At 41.6% G+C, this 18,381-nt stretch overlaps 1 protein-coding gene and 1 pseudogene across 9 annotated transcripts in view; both read left to right on the plus strand.

Annotated features, from left to right (window-relative positions):
* The window catches only part of AIDA (axin interactor, dorsalization associated), a 43,695-nt gene that overhangs the window by 19,308 nt on the left and 6,006 nt on the right, over nt 1-18,381 (plus strand). For 6 of the 9 annotated variants that reach the window (XM_061625126.1, XM_061625129.1, XM_061625134.1 and 3 more), the window contains 5 exons: nt 7,324-7,377; nt 11,698-11,718; nt 11,815-11,869; nt 17,761-17,824; nt 18,080-18,186. In XM_061625126.1, coding sequence (XP_061481110.1) covers nt 7,324-7,377; nt 11,698-11,718; nt 11,815-11,869; nt 17,761-17,824; nt 18,080-18,186 — 301 coding nt within the window. The remainder of the gene's footprint in view (nt 1-7,323; nt 7,378-11,697; nt 11,719-11,814; nt 11,870-17,760; nt 17,825-18,079; nt 18,187-18,381) is intronic. The other 3 variants (XM_061625127.1, XM_061625130.1, XM_061625133.1) reach the window with 1 other exon arrangement.
* LOC133384676 (5S ribosomal RNA) lies at nt 4,809-4,926 on the plus strand (annotated as a pseudogene).

Here is an 18,381-nt window from a genome sequence, read left to right on the forward strand (position 1 = left end):
TTTTAAATGAATTACTGGTAAATTCCCCACCTTGATCTGATTTGATATTTTTGATAACAACCCCATATTGTGTCTCTGTCCTCTGTATAAATGCCTTCAATTTCTCTTCTGCTTCACTTTTCTTTTTCAATAAGAACACATGTGTAAATCTGGAGAAATCATCCACAATCACTAAATAAAACCTTGCTCCACCTTTTGAGCACCGGAAAGGTCCAGCCAAATCCACATGTATGAGCTGATAGGGTTCGGTGGTCGTGCTTTCACAGCTCTTATTTACTGGAGTCACAGTCATTTTTGTTTTATAGCATACCTCACACTCATCCACATGCTCACAATGTGTTAATTTCAAATCTTGACTATGCTTTGGGGTGTTTTGTACCTTTTCGAAATGTGCGTGTGCTAATTTTCTGTGCCATTCATGTAAACAATTATCAGGTTTATTTTTATTAACTCCTATCCAAGCACACGTGGGTTTATCAAGATTGCACTCAACCATAAACATTTGGTTCTGTAATTTCCCTTGCATGCATATTTCACCATATTTTCTCACAAAACATCTATCCCCTTCAAATGTAACTTTACAACCTATTTGAGCCAATTTTCTTACTGATAGAATGTTATATTTTAAACCAGAAACCAATAACACATCTGTTAATATAGTTCCCAAATTACTCAACCTGAGCGTGCCTTTTGCAATCGCGTCCTGAGTCGATCCGTCAGCCAGATAAAGTTTCTCCTGCGCCGGCTTTGAAGTGTAAAATAAACTAGAGTCTGTGATTAGGCAATTAGACGCTCCACTGTCGAGAAGCCACTTAGAGTTAATGAGTTTATTGTCCTCCTTAGTAACAAAGTTCATGCTTGTTCTCTGACTTTCAAAGTCCCTGTTATTCCTCTTCTTTAAACAACGTCTCTGTATATGTCCACGGGACCCACAAAAGTAACATATTTTATTCTCTTGCCTGCTTCTTTGATTTTGTTGTTGTTGTACAGCCACAGTCTCTTTTAACTCTGTTTTCTTATTCTCTTGTCTTCTATTCCATTCTTGTTGAAGTTTCTGTTCTACAAAGTCCAAATTCAGATGTCCGTCGGGTAAAGTTTCCAGACTAGAGACCAGGACATCCCATTTTTGATCAAATGAAGATAACAGTATATAGACCATCTGAATGTCACTATGATGCACTCCTCTATCTTGCAGCTCAGCATTTAATCTACGAAATTCAGCCAGATGCTCTGTCATAGTCACTTCATCTGTAAAATGCATCTGATAAAGTTTCCGTGCTAAACACAGCCTGCTCCCAGCAGTTTGCTGCACATGAGCGGCTCTTAGCTTCTCCCACATTTGATTAGCTGTCGGCTCATTACTCACCAGCAACAGTTGAGAATCAGACAGCCCCAGAGTAATAAAAGCCTTCGCTTTCTCATCTTTCTTCAACCAAGCTGCTGAAGGAGCTGCCGGAGGGGGGTTTTCTACGACATCATTCAAATCTTCTTTAATCAGAACTGCTCTCATTCTCCATTTCCAGCTGGAGTAGTTTACAGCATTCAGCCTCTCCATCGGCATCCCGGATAACAGGTTTACAGCCATGTTGTCCACTCTTACTTGCCTCTTTCTTGCACTTTGTTTCTCTCTGCACCAACGTCACGTCAACGGCTCTCGAACCCGCTACCTTGTATGATAAGCTGGGCCCATAACCCTTGTTGGCGTTTGCGTGTATAGATCATACAAGGATGGAATCCAAGAGTCGCATAGAACAGGAATAAGCCAGGCCAGGCAAGTTTCTTGTAAGAGTCTTTACTAGGCAAAGACATTAGACACAGTTCTCTTCACAGACAGCTTTTCCCCCCACACTGAGTTTTTCCAAGCATCCCACCTTATCAGGCTTCCCAGCCAGCTGCTGACCTTGGCAAACCTGGCGCTCTGTTCTCACAGCTTAACCCTTCTGCTTCAGGTTTCACTCTCTTTGCTAAAAACCCTGTCTGTGAGTCTCACAGCCTGCTTCACTGACCAACAAAAACTGTATTATATGTTGTATTTTAATTTAATTATGTACGCCGCCTAGAGTGGCCGTTCATTCGGCCAGATAGGCGGCCTAAAAATAAAATTTTATTATTATTATTATTATTGGGAACATTGGGCAGCTCCTACTGAAACCCATGTTCTGCAGCAAGGTAAGGACCACCTGCTTCCAGCTCTGCATTGGTATGCATGGCTTCTGCTTGACAGCATCAGAGGGCAAAGGAGGATAAGAGGGCCTGATTTGATTGATCAGAGCAGCCTACAGCAGAGCTGGCTAGCCTTTGCCTCTCCAGATGTTGCTGGACTCTAACTCCCATCAGAGGACCACAGGTTAGCCTACAGGCAAAGGATCCTCATGAAAGGTTTGCAGTTAGTAGGCCTGGGGCTATGATGTGTGATATAAGTCAATATGTATGAGTAACTTGTCCACTGAGATCTGGAGTTCGGCTCACTTAGTAGGTAAGGTGAATAAGGAGGAAGCCATGGTGCTTGCACACCTAATCAAAGAGAAAATGTATGCTAAATCAGTTTTTATTGAGCTTCATATTATTTAAACTGCCTCTGGCTGGCTTGGATTTTAACTATCACAGGTGGAATTTTACTCAGGAACAGAATTTCCCCTCTCCTTCCTACTGCAAAAACAAACAAACAAAAACCCTGCTTCTGAGGGTTGGGTGACCAGAACACTGTGAGATGTGGAGCTTGTAACTGGAGAAACAATGAGCAAGTCAGGCACCTCCACTTGCATGAATGGAAATGCTTTCTGCTCCTGCTAGGCCTCTGTTGGATCCCTGCTATTCTTTAGTGGAGCACTTATGTAGATAAAGAGTATATATAGTGAGGAATGGGGAGATGAATTCTCTACCTTTTCAGGGTACATTCTAGGATGGCATTGAAATAGAATCTTCTCACAGTAGAGAAGACAAAGTGCACTGTGAAAATATTTGGCTAGATCTATAGCCCATCCTAATTAAAAGGTTGAAGGATGGACAATGGCGTAGCAAATAGATGTTAATACCAGCGGCATTCCCTCACTATTATAATTGCTATACATTTATATCTGTTGTAATGACTCTGGGATTTTTATTATATGAATTCTTTTCTGTTTTTTCTTTCTTGTTTTGCCAAGTGGTGTGATTTGATGGATCTTGCTTTGATGGATCTTGCTTTAAATGTCTAGATACAATCTCTGAAAGAATAACTGCTTTCAGTTTTGTTTCGGATTGTTTTTAATGTAAGGAGAATCCCTTTCCTAGAATAGCAAATTAATTCATAATAATTATAAGGGGGTCTTCCGTTGACACTGCCACCCCAGTGCATATGTTTCTGGGGAAAAAACAGGGTCAAGGAAGGCATTCAGGTCTTGATGTTCTAGGAAGGAAGTGTCAGGCAGCGGCAGATAGGGACAGGAAAATAGTCCACTGTTGTGTCACTTCAGGGAGAATTACATAGGCTACAAGAGGTGACTAAGTAGAACAGAGTTAGGTTTGGAATTAGACTGAGAATTTCAGCCACATCTCCTACAAGTTTAAATATGCCGATTCCAAAGACATTTGGATAAACTGTTTTTATACATTAATGCTAGAACTCTCCAAGCTAAGATGGTTGAGCTGGAGCGCATGGTCTTAGAGGAGAGAATAGATACAGCCGCCATAACAGAAACCTGGTGGAATGTAGAGAACCAGGGGGATACAGTTCACTCTGGATAAAAACTCCATAGGAAGGACAGGGAGGGGGATGCTGGAGGTGGTGGTACAAAGAGGGTCATTCTCCTCTACAGATTTGTTGTGGGTGATGATACTGGGCTCCTAAAGTAACCAGGATGGCTTCTGGAAGGATATGACCTGTTTCACTAAACTATTAGAGTTCTTTGAGAGTATCAACAAGTATATAGAGGTAATCCAGTTAACATTGTCTATTTAGACTGTCAAAAAGCTTTTGACAAAGTACTTCACCAAAGACTCCTCAGTAAACTTAGCAGAACTAAGAATTAAACCAGAACTATCACTAGAAGCTAAAAGGATGAAACTGAGGTTATCATACTTTGGACACATAATGAGAAGACATGATTCACTAGAAAAGACAATAATGCTGGGAAAATCAGAAGGGAGTAGAAAAAGAGGAAGACCAAACATGAGATGGATTGATTCCATAAAGGAAGCCACAGACCTGAACCTACAAGATCTGAACAGGATGGTACATGACAGGTGCTACTGGAGGTCGCTGATTCATAAGGTCGCCATAAGTCGTAATCGACTTGAAAGCACATAACAACAACAAACTTAACAGTCATGGAAAAAGAGGAGGGGGTCATCTTGTTGATCAGGTTAAGAAACAGGAAGCAGAGAGTAGGAATAAATGGACGTTCTCCCACTGGAGGGCTGTAAAAAGTGGAGTCTCCGAAGGCTCAGTATTGGGACCTGTGCTTTTTAACTTGTTTGTTTATGATCTGGAGTTGGGGATGGGTGGTGAGGTATGATACCAAATTGTGAAGAGTTCCAAGTTATCTTCAAACTGAGTGAATAGGCAGTAAAATTACAAATGTGATTAAATGTAAGCAAGTGTATAGTGGTGCACATTGAGGCAAAAAAATGGTAAATTTCACCTATACACTCATGGGGACTGAACTGGTGATCACTGATCAGGAAAGAAACCTAGGGGTCACAGTGGATAGCTCAGTGAATGCGTCAATTCCATATATGGTGGTTCTGAAAAAGGAAAATTCTATGCTAGGGATCGTTAAGAAAGGGACTGAAAATAAAACTGCCCAAATCATAATGCCATTACAGAAATCTATGGTATACTACCCTGAACATGCCCGATCTCATCTGATCTTGGAAGCTAAGAAGGATCAGGCCTGGTTAGTACTTGGATGGGAGACCACCTGGGAATACCGAGTGTTGTAGGCTTAGAGGAAGGCAATGGTAAACCACCTCTGAATACCTCTTACCGTGAAAACCTTATGGATATATCCAAAAAAGATTGGTAATTGACTTGAAGGCATATAACAACAAAATGGTGTATGGAGTACTGTATAGCATGCTAGTCACCTCAGCTAAAAAGTGTTATTGTAGAACTGGAAAGGTTCAGAACAGGGCAACAAAAATGATCAAGGAGATGGAGGAAAGGTTGCAGCATCTGGGGATTTTTAGGCAAGTAAGGGGGGGAACATGATAGAGGTGTATAAATTGTGCTTTGTGTGGGGAAAGTAGGGTAGGGAGAAGTTTTCCTTCCTGTCCGATAATACTATGACTTGTGGATATCCAGTGAGGCTTAATGTTGGAAGATTCAGGACAGACAAAAGGAAATACTTCTTCGCACAGTTAAACTATGGAAATTCACTTCAGAAGTAGTAGTGATGGATACCAACATGGATGGCTTTAAAAGAGGGGTAGAAATTCATGGCGGATAAGGCTATCAATGCCTACTAGCCATGACCTAGAGGCAATGTTAGAGGCATTGTGCCTCTGAATACCAGTTGCTAGGAATTGCAGGTATGGATAATGTTATTGCTCAGGTTCTGCTTGTGGGCTTCCAGTGGGCAATCACCACTGTGAGAACAGACTGCTAGACAGATGTGCCTGTGGCCTGATCAAACAGGGCTCTTCTTATTTTCTTAAATACAGAGAGATACAGAGAAGTGTGGGCTGCAGTCTAGTATTTAGGGTAATTATTAAGGATGGTTCGGTTTTTCTTGCACTAGTTGAATCTTTTGTTATTTAGTTCCTTCTGGCTGGTCACACCTATTTTCCCACGGTGAGGTTGTGACCACTTAAGTCACTTAAGATCTAGGGCCTTTTCAGTGGTGGCCCCCGAACTATGAAATGGTGTTCCCGAGGAGGTGCGCCTGGCGCCGACACTATCATCTTTTCGGCGCCAGGTTAAAACCTTTCTCTTCTCTGAGGCATTTTAATTCCTGTTAATTCTAAATTATTATATTTTGATTTTAGACTGTACAGTTTTGTGTACAGTTTTGTGTTATTTTTATTGTATTTTTAATGTTCACCGCCCAGAGAGCTGTTGCTAGTCGGGCGGTATATAAGCTTAATTAAATAAATAAATAATAAATAAATTGGGTCCTGTAAAAGGGGTTTTGTGTCTGGATTTTTCTTACGCTTGACAATATAAAGTTCTGAAAACCTTATTTAGTTGCAAGCTAGCACTATGTTAAAACACTTATAGCTGATTACAAGCAAATAATTAGACTTCAGCCTCTAACAAAGCAAAATTCAATGTAGTCTACTATACATTTCCATTAGCACAATTATTACTTCCACAGCAGAGCTAAAGGCTAACATATCCAGTAGTGCATTCTTAAGATCCACTTGAGAATAAATTGTGGACAAAGATTCTCACTTGCAAGGTTCATTAAAACTTTAATGCTTTTAATGAGGTATTAAGTGTTTTTACTTTGTATTACAGAGAGCAACACTTGGAAAAACACTAGCTGTTTCTAGCTATAGTGTTTTGGGTTTGGGTGTTGTTTTTTTACGTTCGTGTTGGGTGTGGTTCCTGAGAAACAGCTATGAATAATGCTTGCTGGTATCTTGCCACAGTTCAATAGATCCCATTTTTCTTACTTTTTTAAAAAAACAACCAAATTCCTTGTGACTCTAAATCTCTCCCAAACAAATCTGTTCTGAGTGCATTATCATTCTTCAACTCTCAAGTGCTTTCTAACACATCTCAAAGCTTTCTGCGCCACAACAAAGGGCAGCTGGCAAGTTCAAGCAGCTGTAATGTTCTCATTTCAGGATTGGAAATAGGGCTCTTAAGTCTAGCTGTTAAGCCAGGAAAAGAAAGCAGGATGATACCTCGCTTGCCTCTGGCTCAGTGCAGGGGGTGAGTGGAAAGGAATGTGGGTGGAGGGAAAATAAGTGAACCTCTTTAGCCCTCCTGTTTGCAACTCACCGTATTAGGGGAAGTTCTCATATTATAATTTAATACATTCTGGTTTTCACATTCATATATGAAGATGTGTGTCTCTTGTAGCTCATCTGGAAGTTGATTGTCATTCTACTTTCAGACCACATGTACTGCACAACTGAATTCACATGATAAAATGTACATGTCTTTGTACAGGAATGTGCCTGCTTGTGGGAACCAGGTCTTAGAACCACAGGATATTCTTGCTTGTTACTGCTGTTTCTACACTTACAATTGGCATTTTTCTATTTCTTTTACACACCAAGTTGGATTGCTGCTGCCTTGGTGCATAATCCTGGAAATGATTATCTAGTCACATGTACGAGAATTATTCTGTTAGTATGATGTCAAACCACTTAACTTTCTTTTCTCTCTTGCAGAAAATCTTAGCAAAGATTGCAACATGCTTGGAACTCAGGAGTGCAGCTTTGCAGGTACAGTTACTCAGTTTTCACCTTGTGGCTTCCAGTTTCTTTGTGGGTTTTAATGAATGTTCAAGAACTAAAAGACACCATTTATGGAAAGATGGTGGGTAAACATAGACATCTAGTCTTCTGTTGCGAGTCACTTATTACAGTGGATGAAAATCATAGAATAGTGGCATTGGAAGGGGCCTATAAGGCTATCGAGTCCAATCCTCTGCTCAACACTGGAATCCAAATTAAAGCATCCCTGACAGGTGCCTGTCCAGCTGCTTCTTGAATGCCTCCAGTGTTGGAGAGCCCACCACCTCCTTAGGTAATTGGTTCCATTGTTGTACTGTTCTGACAGGAAGTTTTCCTGATGTTCAGCTGCAATCTGGCTTCCGGTAACTTGAGCCCATTATTCCATGTCTTGCACTCTGGGACAATTGAGAAGAGATCCTGGCGCTCTGGGTGACAACCTTTCAAGTACTTGAGGAGTGTTATCATACCTCCCCTCAATCTTCTCTTGTCAAGGCTAAACATGCCCAGTTCTTTCAGTCTCTCCTATAGGGCTTTGTTTCCAGTCCCCTGATCAGCCTTCTTGCCCTTCTCTGAACCTGTTCCAGTTTGCCTGCATCCTTCTTAAACTGTAGTATCCAGAGTTGGATGCAGTACTCAAGATGAGGCCTAACCAGTGCTGAATAGAGGGGTATTATTTTATTTATTAAATTTCTATCCCGTCCTGGGCTCCTTCTGGGAAACAAAACAACACTAAAAGCACTTTAAAACATACTAAAAACAAAAGGCTTTAAAACATATTAAAACAAAACATCTTAAAAACTTATTTTAAAAACAACTTGAAAAGCAATTCCAGCAAAGATGCAGACTGAGATAAGGTCTCTACTTAAAAGGATTGTTGAAAGAGGAAGGTCTTCAGTAGGCACTGAAAAGATAAGAAATGGCACCTGTCTAATATTTAAGGGGAGGGAATTCCAAAGTGTCGGTGCCACAACACTTTTCGATTTTATTGTAAGCCGCCCTGAGTGCCCTATTATAGGGTGGAAGGGTGGGATAGAAATATTTTAAATAAATAATAATAATAATAAGGGTCTACTTCCTATGGTGTGTAGAATGGACCTCCTGATAAGATGGTATCTGCAGAGGCCCTCACCTGCAGAACGCAGTGATCCACTGGCTATATAAGGGGTAAGGTATCTTGGTCCGAAGCTGTGTAGGGCTTTGTACACCAAAACTAGAACCTTGAACTTGGCCTGGTAGCTAATGGATAGCCAGTGCAATTCTTTCAGCAGCAGGGTAACATGTTGGCAATACCTTGCCCCAGTGAGCAGTCGTGCCACCATATTTTGCACCAGCTGCAGCTTCCAGACCAACCTCAAGGGCAACCCCACATAGGGCTCATTACAGTAAATCCAGCCTGGAGGTTACCAGTGCATGGACAACAGTGGTCAGGCTATCCCAGTCCAGAAACAGCTGCAGCTGTCTTACCAGCCGCAGCTAGTAAAAGGCACTCCTAGCCACTGAGGTCACCTTGGCCTCTAGCGAGAAAGATGGATCCAGGAGCACCCCTAGATGACGAACCTGCTCTTTCAGAGGGAGTATGACCACATCCAAAGCAGACAACTGACCAGTTGTCCAAACTTGTACTAGTACATCACACGATTTGGAAACTATACTAATTGCCTTTTTTGCAGCCACATTGCACTATTGGTTCATATTCAGCTTGCGATCAACAAAAATTCCAAGATCCTTGTTGCATGTGGTATTGCTGAGCCAAGTATTCTCCATCTTATAATTGTGCATTTGGTTTCTTTTTCCAAGATGTAGAACTTTGCACTTACCCTGTTAAATTTTATTCTGTTGTTTTCAGCCCAATGAAGCAGGAGAAGGAAGAAAATTAAACAGTTGAGTCCAAAAGAAAGAAAGAAAGAAATAGAGTGGGAGGGTATCTTGGAGATCATCTAATCTGATCTCCTACTCAATTCAGGTTATAACTACAGCATTCCTGAGAATCCTCTGCTTAGATACCTCTAGCACAGAAGACCTCATCGCTTCCTAAGGCAGTCTGTTCCACTGTCATCCTCCTTTTCGTTAGGAAGCTTCTCCTAATGTGTAGCTGAAGTCTTCTTCCATGCAATTGCTACCATCCCTCACAGGACTTAGTTTCCAGACCCCTGACTACTGTCCTCTCTTTTGGTCAATGTGCCTCTTAGAATGACTGCTGAATACTGAATACTGGTGGCTTGCTACCATCATTTTCAAGCCTTTCATTTAAAGTCTTGCTAGATATCCCCAAGTGCCTAGGGGGGATGCTCACAAAGGTACTCTTGTGCTTTGGGTTCAGCAAAGTAAAGTAGAATGATCCGTTACTAGCAGAGATGTATTTTGGAAGTGGTCTAGGATGAGCAGGATGAGCTTTGTTGGTTTTCTTCACCATTTCAATTTCCTCCTATAGAGACTATGCAGGAAAGAGTAAAAACATTTGAGAGAAACTTAATTGGCTTCCTGCTGCCACGCTAGATCACAGTAGGAAGTAGCACAAATGGAACCATCTTTAATGATAATAGTTTTACTATAATAGACAGCAATGAAGATATATGAGCTTGTGTTGGAATTCTATATATGAAACTGCCTATACTGAGCCAGACCATAGGACTGTCTACTCTACTGTGACTGGTGGAAGTTCTTCAGGCAGAGATCTCTAAGATTCTCTTAACTAGAAACACCAGGGACTGAAACTGGACCTTCTGCATGCACAGCATATGTATCAGTGAAACACAAAAATAGAATGATGGAGAAGTGTGACACCTAGCCGTCTGTTTCCTTTGCCATAAGAAAGCAGCCAGGTTTTAACTACTGAGATGTCTGAAGACTCCTTCCCAGTAGCCAAGGACAGTTGGAAGAGCTTGCCTTGATGCTATATTGAGATGTTGCTGGCCAGCAGGCAGGCTTTTATCTCTAGTTATCTCTCATAGCTGCTGAAAAGAAAAGCATAGATAAAAGTGTGCTGGCCAGCAGCATCTCTCTTTTCAGTTTCACACTGGGACAAGGACCTTCAGCTTTCCTTGGGAGGGAGACTTCAAAATGATATGATGAGCATAATGTTTAGTTAGGCTCTGACTTCAAACAAATCAACCCTAAAGTAGCCTAAAGTGTCGTTTCTTCCTATTGCACACTGCTTCAGCAAATTGGCAGGCTTGCCAGTACTTTAGTCCTAAGCAAATCTGCCACTATCAGCCTTCAACATGAGCATAGCTACTTCTGGATATTTATATATTTCCAATAGTTCACCTTGCAATATAAGATGTAAGCATCGCCAGGGATGCTTAATTAAATACAGTAAATAGTAAGCTGGTAGTCTTTGCTCCAGGCTTTATTTCTTCCTGACCCTATATCTTTCTGTGCCCTCTAGCCTTGATCTATGCTACCTCATCCTTGTAAAGTTCTTTGGCACAAGACTCCATCGTACGTCTTCCCTGATCCTTTATCTTATTTCTGGTTTCTTAACCTCTAGCCTGGTCTCATACCACACTAGCCGTTTGACCTGAGCTTAGCTTGCCCTATTCTTCTGGCTTGATCCACCAGACTAAAACACATCCCTGGTCCTGAATGTTTTTGCCATGGTTCTCATCCTGTAAGCCAAGAATGGCTAACCTGTGGCCCTCCAGATGTTGGACTCCAATGTCCATCATCCACAACCAGTATGGCTATTGGACAGGGATGATGGGAGTTGTAGTCTAGCAACATCTAAATAGTCACAGGTTAGTCACCCCTACTGTAAGCCCTGTCCTGAGTCTTGGCCTTCTGAACAAAAAAATGCTTGCCCCTTTTTATTATTATTAATTACCTGCCCTTCTCCCGAAGATCCCAGGACAGGTTACAACAGTTTTAAAATACTTCATTAAAAACAGTTGAAAACAACCTAAAATCACATCACCGCAAAAAATAGCGTGGGTCCTGTAATTATACATCTCAGGTGTTAAATTGATGGGGGCCATTGTGTATGTGCTGTGAAGTGAATGGAAAATGATCAGACCTTTGTACCCTTGGCAATATTCAAAAAGTCAGCAAATATTGCCCAAGACCCAGAAAAAGGAACTATCTTCTTTAGTTCTAATGCATTAATGAGTCTTCAAGAAAGTGGAGAGAATTTTCACTTCATGGATACAGATTTTTCAACAGAAGAACTTAATATTTTCTAGTCTTCTGGGACAAGCAGTCAATTTTTAACATCAGCAGGATTTTGTGTGTCAATAACGTTTTCCCTTTAGGTAAACAATGAAATTTAAAGATACTCAAAGAACTAACAGTTAGTTTCTCTTTGAAATGCAGGGCCCTTTCGGGAAACAAGAGGTAGAACAAAATGCAAAACCAGCACTACTTTTACCATTGTAACTGGCTATAGCATTGGATAGTAGATACAGATATGTAATACTACTTTCCTTTTAGTCTACGCAGTCCCAGGAAGAATTTAAACTAGAGGATCTGAAAAAACTAGAATCAAGTAAGTATCTTTTAATTACAACAGTTATTTTAAAGAAATGTCAATGGTGGGAGGAATGGATGGAGTTGAATCAGTTGTGCTGTTGTGATATTCCAGTTTCTCTTACTGTGCACGAAAAGAACAACACACAGGACTCAAGAAATGCTTACGTTTTAAGAATGCATTCTCAAGGTCTTGTTTCTATATCTAGGGCTCCTGGTTGCTGTAAATGTGTTCAGAACAGTTTTATAAAATTTCTGCTGGTAAACATCTAATGGCTGGTTTGTTTTCTCCAGGAAAATAATATTTCAAGCTGCACTGTTATTTCAGACAAGTGAAACAACTCAGACCAAAATTTTCTAAACTGAGTGCTGTGAGAAAGATGTTGATGTGTTGTGAGAAATTAATCAAAATTACCTTTGAACGCAAAAGATCTGCACAGATGTGCGCTATATCTCGGCATGATTCACTGCCCATTCCCCCTTTTCAGAGCAATCGGCTTCTGCTTGGAGGAGGAGGAGTAACCCTGCTTTGTCTCTGCATTGGATGTGTTTGGATCGTTCAGTTACTGTTGGTGTAAATATAGATATCCTCAGAAAAAACTGTCCATTGTGTGTTTACATGAGCTACTTGCGATGCATGTTCAAGACTGTAGTTACTATAGCAGAAACAATGCATAGGTTCCAATTTGACAGGCAACTTTCTTTTCAACAAAAACTTTTGCTTTGGAGTCTGTAAGAATGAATTGTGCCTCCAATTTTTATTCAGAAAAAAATCCTCATTATCAGTAGTTGGGAAACGTTGATCTAGACTTTGGTATGGCCTACGTGGTGAATGTTGATGGGGGACAATGAGTACTGTTAGGCAGTTGGCTGTTCTCAGCACCTGGAATGTGACTCACCCTTCCCTCACATTCATTATGGAAGCCTGTATCTGGATTTTCTGTGGCATTGTGCATGCACAGTGTGATGGCATGGGCAATAGCCTGTACTGTGAGAGGGAAGAGAGGCAAGCAAAGCAGCCCTTACTCCTTGTTAATTTTGTTGGTGCAAAGTGGATACCTTAATTTTTCTCTGTCTGCATTCGTTAGACAGTGCTTTAACCTTCTGGACTTCAAATGGCCCAATCTACTCCCACTACTGGGTAGGGTGGCATGGCACTAAGATGTGAGCTGAATAACAAAGCCTCAGACCATTTCCCCCCAAAATAAATTATGTTTCTACTGAAGAATTTACTAAGGCAACAAGTTAAAACAGTTTTTGATAAAACAATTTTAGAAACTTTTGATTAGTTAGCCATAAGAGTAGATAAAAAGTAAATAATATGTGCAGCAAGATGCATTTCATTCTAAGTTGCTTCCCTAACAAACCCAATAGTCCTTACCAATTTGCATTCCTCAGTTCAGCTTCTGGGTCCCTTCCTGGTCCTCTCCTGGTTCTTTCTGCCTGCAGCTCCCAACTGTGTTCTCTTTTAAGAGTTTCCTGTGTTCTAGCTTTCTTAAAAAGTGTTTCAGCCCCTTTTCTCTTTTGTAGCTTTTATCTTCAAGTGTTTGACTTCATAACTGACTCACTATTTTCTACCTGGACTTACGTAGAATATTTTCACTCCCCCTCCTAGCCTTTTATCCAGTCAATAGTGGAATAAAGTCATAACAAAGTTTCTATTTCCTCTTAATTGCCAGGTTCCTAGTATAAACGTTTGACCCTCCTGTGCAAACTTCCTGAGCAAAACATTTCCTCTTAAGTTTTTGACACTCCTGTGAACAACTTCACCCGAGGCTGTGGTCGTTCCTGGAGAGATAGCTTGACCACAGTGACCCACACGTTGGTATGGTAACCTCAACACTGGATTAGCGTAATGCACTCTATGTGGTGTTGCCCTTAAAGTTGGCCTGGAAGCTGCAGCTTGTGCAGAATGCAGCAGCCAGATTGCTGAATGGCACCAGATGCTGTGAACATGGGACAACACTTTTGAAAGAACTATACTGACAACTAGTTTGCTGTCGGGCTAAATTTAATGTTCTGTTGTTGACTTATACAGCCCTTAACAACTTTGGGCTAGATTACCTGAAGGAATGCCTTCACCTATATACACCTGCCCATAGACAGATCTTTGGATGATGTCTTCCTGGTTGTTCTGTAGCCTGCTGAAGTCAATCTTGCAGCATCCTGGGGAAGGGTGTTTTCTGTTATGGTGCCTGGTTTATGGAATCCCCTCCCCTGAAATAAGGCAATCACTAAATCTGAGTATTCAGTCCTTGCTGAAGACTCATCTGTTCACCCAGGCATTTTCTGTCAATACCAATTTTATAATATTGCCTGGCTTACTGTTGGAGGTGGATGTATCGTTTTATGGTATTTTAATTTTTGGATTTTACTCAGAATGTTGTTGTGAACCACCCTGGAACTTTTTAAATGAAGGGTGGTATGCGAATGTTTTAAATAAAAAAGCAATTGGCCAGATCAAAACATTCCCTTGTACTTTTAACCTTGTTGTGAACGTTTGACCCTCCTATGCAGGAGAGAGATGCAAAAGCAACCATTTTACAACCAAAAATTTCTAATCAAAAACCAGTCACAAAATGACTGAAAGTCCTGTTCATTCACCCACGGAAACCTGGAAAACAGCCGTGTCATATTTTTACTTAGGGAAAGGGGACTGGATTGATGTTGCTCTGAACCTCATACTGCTTGATTGCTTTTGCCCTCCTGCAATTCCTGAAACTTTGATAGTCTTAACAGTACAGTCTACAGGAATACCCCACTATATGGACCTTCACTTTAAGGACACTCGCGAGTACGGACATACTTACAGTAGCACCATTCCCCTGTTTACGTACGCTTGCTTCGCAAGAACGGACACTTAACCTTTGGTTGTGGCCTGTTCTTTTGGTGCGTGGGGGGGTGGAAAGAGACGCGATCGCGAGACCGCAAATCAGCTGGGAGGCGCAATTGCGATCTGCTGAGAGGTGCGGCGGCTCAGCAGCAGAGGCGCCGCAGCGCAGCAACAGAGGCTTTAGCGCGGGGCTTTGAGGCTCCGCGTGAAGAAGTGGCACAGTGGCGGCGCAAGTGAAAAAAGGTAGTGCTTCACTTTAAATACATTTTCGGTTTACGTGCTCGCTCTGGACCCATTGCGTACATTAATGCGGGGTATTCCTGTATGCCAATCTGAATCCTTCTTTGTTCAGTGTGGCTTATTCCCAGGAATGTGTCCATAGGACTGCAGCCTTAGGCCCTCCTCCGGGTTCCAACTCATAGAGAGGCCTGGAGGGTGGTGACAAGATCTAGGGCCTTCTCAGTGGTGGCCCCCGAACTATGGAACAGTCTCCCCGAGGAAGTGTGCTTGGCGCCGACACTGTTTTCTTTTCGGCGCCAAGTTAAAACCTTCCTCTTCTCTGAAGCATTTTAATTTAATGTTAATTTTAAAATCTTGCTGTAATTGATTTTAGCCTGTCTTTATGTTTTATTGTATCATATTGTGATTTATTGTATTTCCTATGTTCACCACCCAGAGAGCTATTGCTAGTCGGGCGGTATATAAGTTTAATAAATAAATAAATAAATAAAATAAATGTCCCATTGAACCCAATGGAGCTTACTTCTGAGTAGACATGTATTGGATTGCAGTCTTAGTCTCCAGTGTGCTCTTTTACGAAATGGAGGTCCACTGAACTTCTCTGTTCTTGGACAGGAGAAGTGAAATAGGATTCTTCTCTAGTAAAGCACGAAAAGAAATGTGCATTCCTTAACTTCTGTGTGTATTGGATATATCATAGATATACCTTTAAAAAGGAAAAACCTGTATGTGCGAACGGTAGAATTGTAAATCTAAAACCACAATACGAAACAATATTTTAAATGTAAGGTCATCTCCATCTGTAACCAAGGCTTTTATGAATTGTACTGCATGAAGTTCTGCAACCTTATGGAACGTTCCTCATATTGACACGACTTTTGACAGTTTATTCTCAGCATTCCTTCTTATTCTGTAGAAGAGTCCTATGTATACATTGTCCTATTTTTACCCCCAGGGTTTGAATCCCCACACAGCCATGAAGCTCCCTGGGTGACCTTGGGCTAGTCACTGCCTCTCAGCCTCAGAGGAAGGCAATGGTAAACCCCCTCTGAATACCGCTTACCATGAAAACCCTATTCATAGGGTTGCCATAAGTCGGGATCGATTTGAAGGCAGTCCATTTTCATGATGGTGGATATTGTTGAATTAAAAATTCTGTCCTTGCGTGAGACCAAATGGCAAAAGTACCATCAACAATTGTTTGTACTATTTCTGAGAGATAATAGTCTGAGCTTTACTGGCAATGAAAGTAAACACTCTCAGTGGTTCGAATTGTCTGTCTTTGAGAGTTGCTGTTTTTCTTTGAACAGAGCAAGTTGTTTCAGCATGAAAAGAAGACTGTATGGCTTTCAAATTGACATTGATTTAAAATATGATGTGATCTCACTTTTCTCACCATGCAATCTGCTCCCCCTTTTCTTTCTTTCTTTGCTTTCTTTAGATGAATTATCATGTTGTAGAAAAACCTGCTTGCTTAATGGCCATATGAGGAATGCACATTTCTATGACAGCTTTCCAAATTATGGAAGCACTGATTTGAATTTACATGGTGTCACTCGCAACCGTCACCTGAATTAGGTTAAACTTTCAGGATGGACTGTATCACCTCTATAGTCCTGCTGATATATGAGGAAAACGTGTTATGTTTTTAAAGGCTATACTTCTGTTTCTGTAGTCTGGACCCAGGGGGCCTGGTATTCCATTCCACCCCAGTCGTCATGGTATGGGGAAAGTTTAGATATTTTTTTAATTGTGGGAGGTTAAGAGGGGAAATGCACAGCCTTGAGAGAGCTATTTTTTAAAAAAAGACAAAAGGCATTCATAAAATGGCGGGGCATTGTTGAGAGGGTGTCAGAGGTTGCTTTGTTGGTATTTGCCACTTTGGTTGATTAAGTTTGTAAAATACGTGTTTCATGTGCTACCATCAAATTCAGTAATCGCCCCCCCATTTTAAAAGTGGCAGAAGCTTAAAGTTGCACTTTAGGTGATGGCACTTTTTTCTGCATGAAGGCAAACGTGATCACAATTTCATTTTGCAATAACCTCTCAGTGGTCTAGCAACAGTTCTGCATCACCTGAATCTCACTGACTTCACAGACACCTAGTACACAAGGTTCCCAAAATTTCAAAATTAAAAATTCAGAGAAGTTTGGGGAGCGGTGGACATTATATGGAAATGACAATTACAGTGACCCTGTTGTTGAGTTGCAGAGACTTACTGTTCCCAGGGCTGGTGCCAGGGGAGGCCAGGGGGGCCCTGAAGGGCCCCTCCTTAGGGTGGGTGGGTGGGTAGCACTTCCTTCCATGGTCCACAGCAGCATCGGCTCCCGACTCTGTCGTGGATCACGAGAGGGAGCTCCCAGCCCCCCCTGCTGACGTGCAGGCTCACGACGCCCGCCTGCATGCCCCACCTATCTCTCCCTTGACATAAATGCTGGTTGCAAGCCTGCCATCAACCAAGATGGCGGCTGAGGTTTCCCTAAGGGGTTGAATCCTCTGCCACCATATTGGTTGATGGCAGGGATATGTGCATGTAGCACTCATGCGTGCCATCAACTAAGATGGCAGCAGAGGCATCAACCCCTTTGGGAAACCTTGGCAGCCATCTTGGTTGATGGCAGACTTGCACCTGCAGTGCAACCAACATTCACCAAGAGAAAGGTAGGTAGGTGGGGCGTGCGTGCGTGTGCCAGGTTCCACACCTGGCACTAGCCCTGACTCTTCCTTTCAGGTGTCTTTTATAAGGGCACAAGAATGAAACCCTCCGCTCATTTATTTCATTTATATACCAGTTTGGCTTTTTGATAGTTGATTACAACTATTGTCTTCCCTTACAGTCTTAAAGAATATTCTTACCTATAATAAAGAATTCCCCTTTGATGTTCAGCCTGTTCCACCAAGGTAAGCAATGATTAAATTAGAGGTATGCATGAGAAGGGCTTTAAGAATCCATTCCAGAAACTGGGGTATAATCTCTAATAGTGAATCTTCATCAACATTAACCTCATAACCTCTGTGTGGTAGGCTACAGATATTGCCAGCAATTGCCTCAAACCATGCTGCTCATTGCAGGCATTTTTTGCATTGGACTGAAAATAATTGCTGAAGATACATATCTTAATCATCCCTCAGTTGTGTTGGTGTATGTTTTTAAAGGAAGATCTTAGCACCTGGTGAAGAGGAAGATTTGGAATTTGAAGAAGATGAGGAGGAGGGTGTCGCCGGAGCCGGATCTCCAGACATGTTTCCTGCCAGAGTTCCAGGTAGGGGGGCCTAGTTTCATCAAATGTGATTTACCAGAAAGAGGGTGAAGATATGGGAGTGAAGACTTGTTGCAGAAGTATTTGGATGAAGACTTCTGCAATTGTACCTGGATGGTCATTAGCTATTGGCTGGATACCAGTGATGCGTGTACTATAGCAGTCTGTGTGTAGAAAGCTCAGGCTTGTCTTCATCTG

Source organism: Rhineura floridana, chromosome 4 (assembly GCF_030035675.1).
Source record: "Rhineura floridana isolate rRhiFlo1 chromosome 4, rRhiFlo1.hap2, whole genome shotgun sequence".
NCBI classification, from domain to species: Eukaryota; Metazoa; Chordata; class Lepidosauria; order Squamata; family Rhineuridae; genus Rhineura; species Rhineura floridana.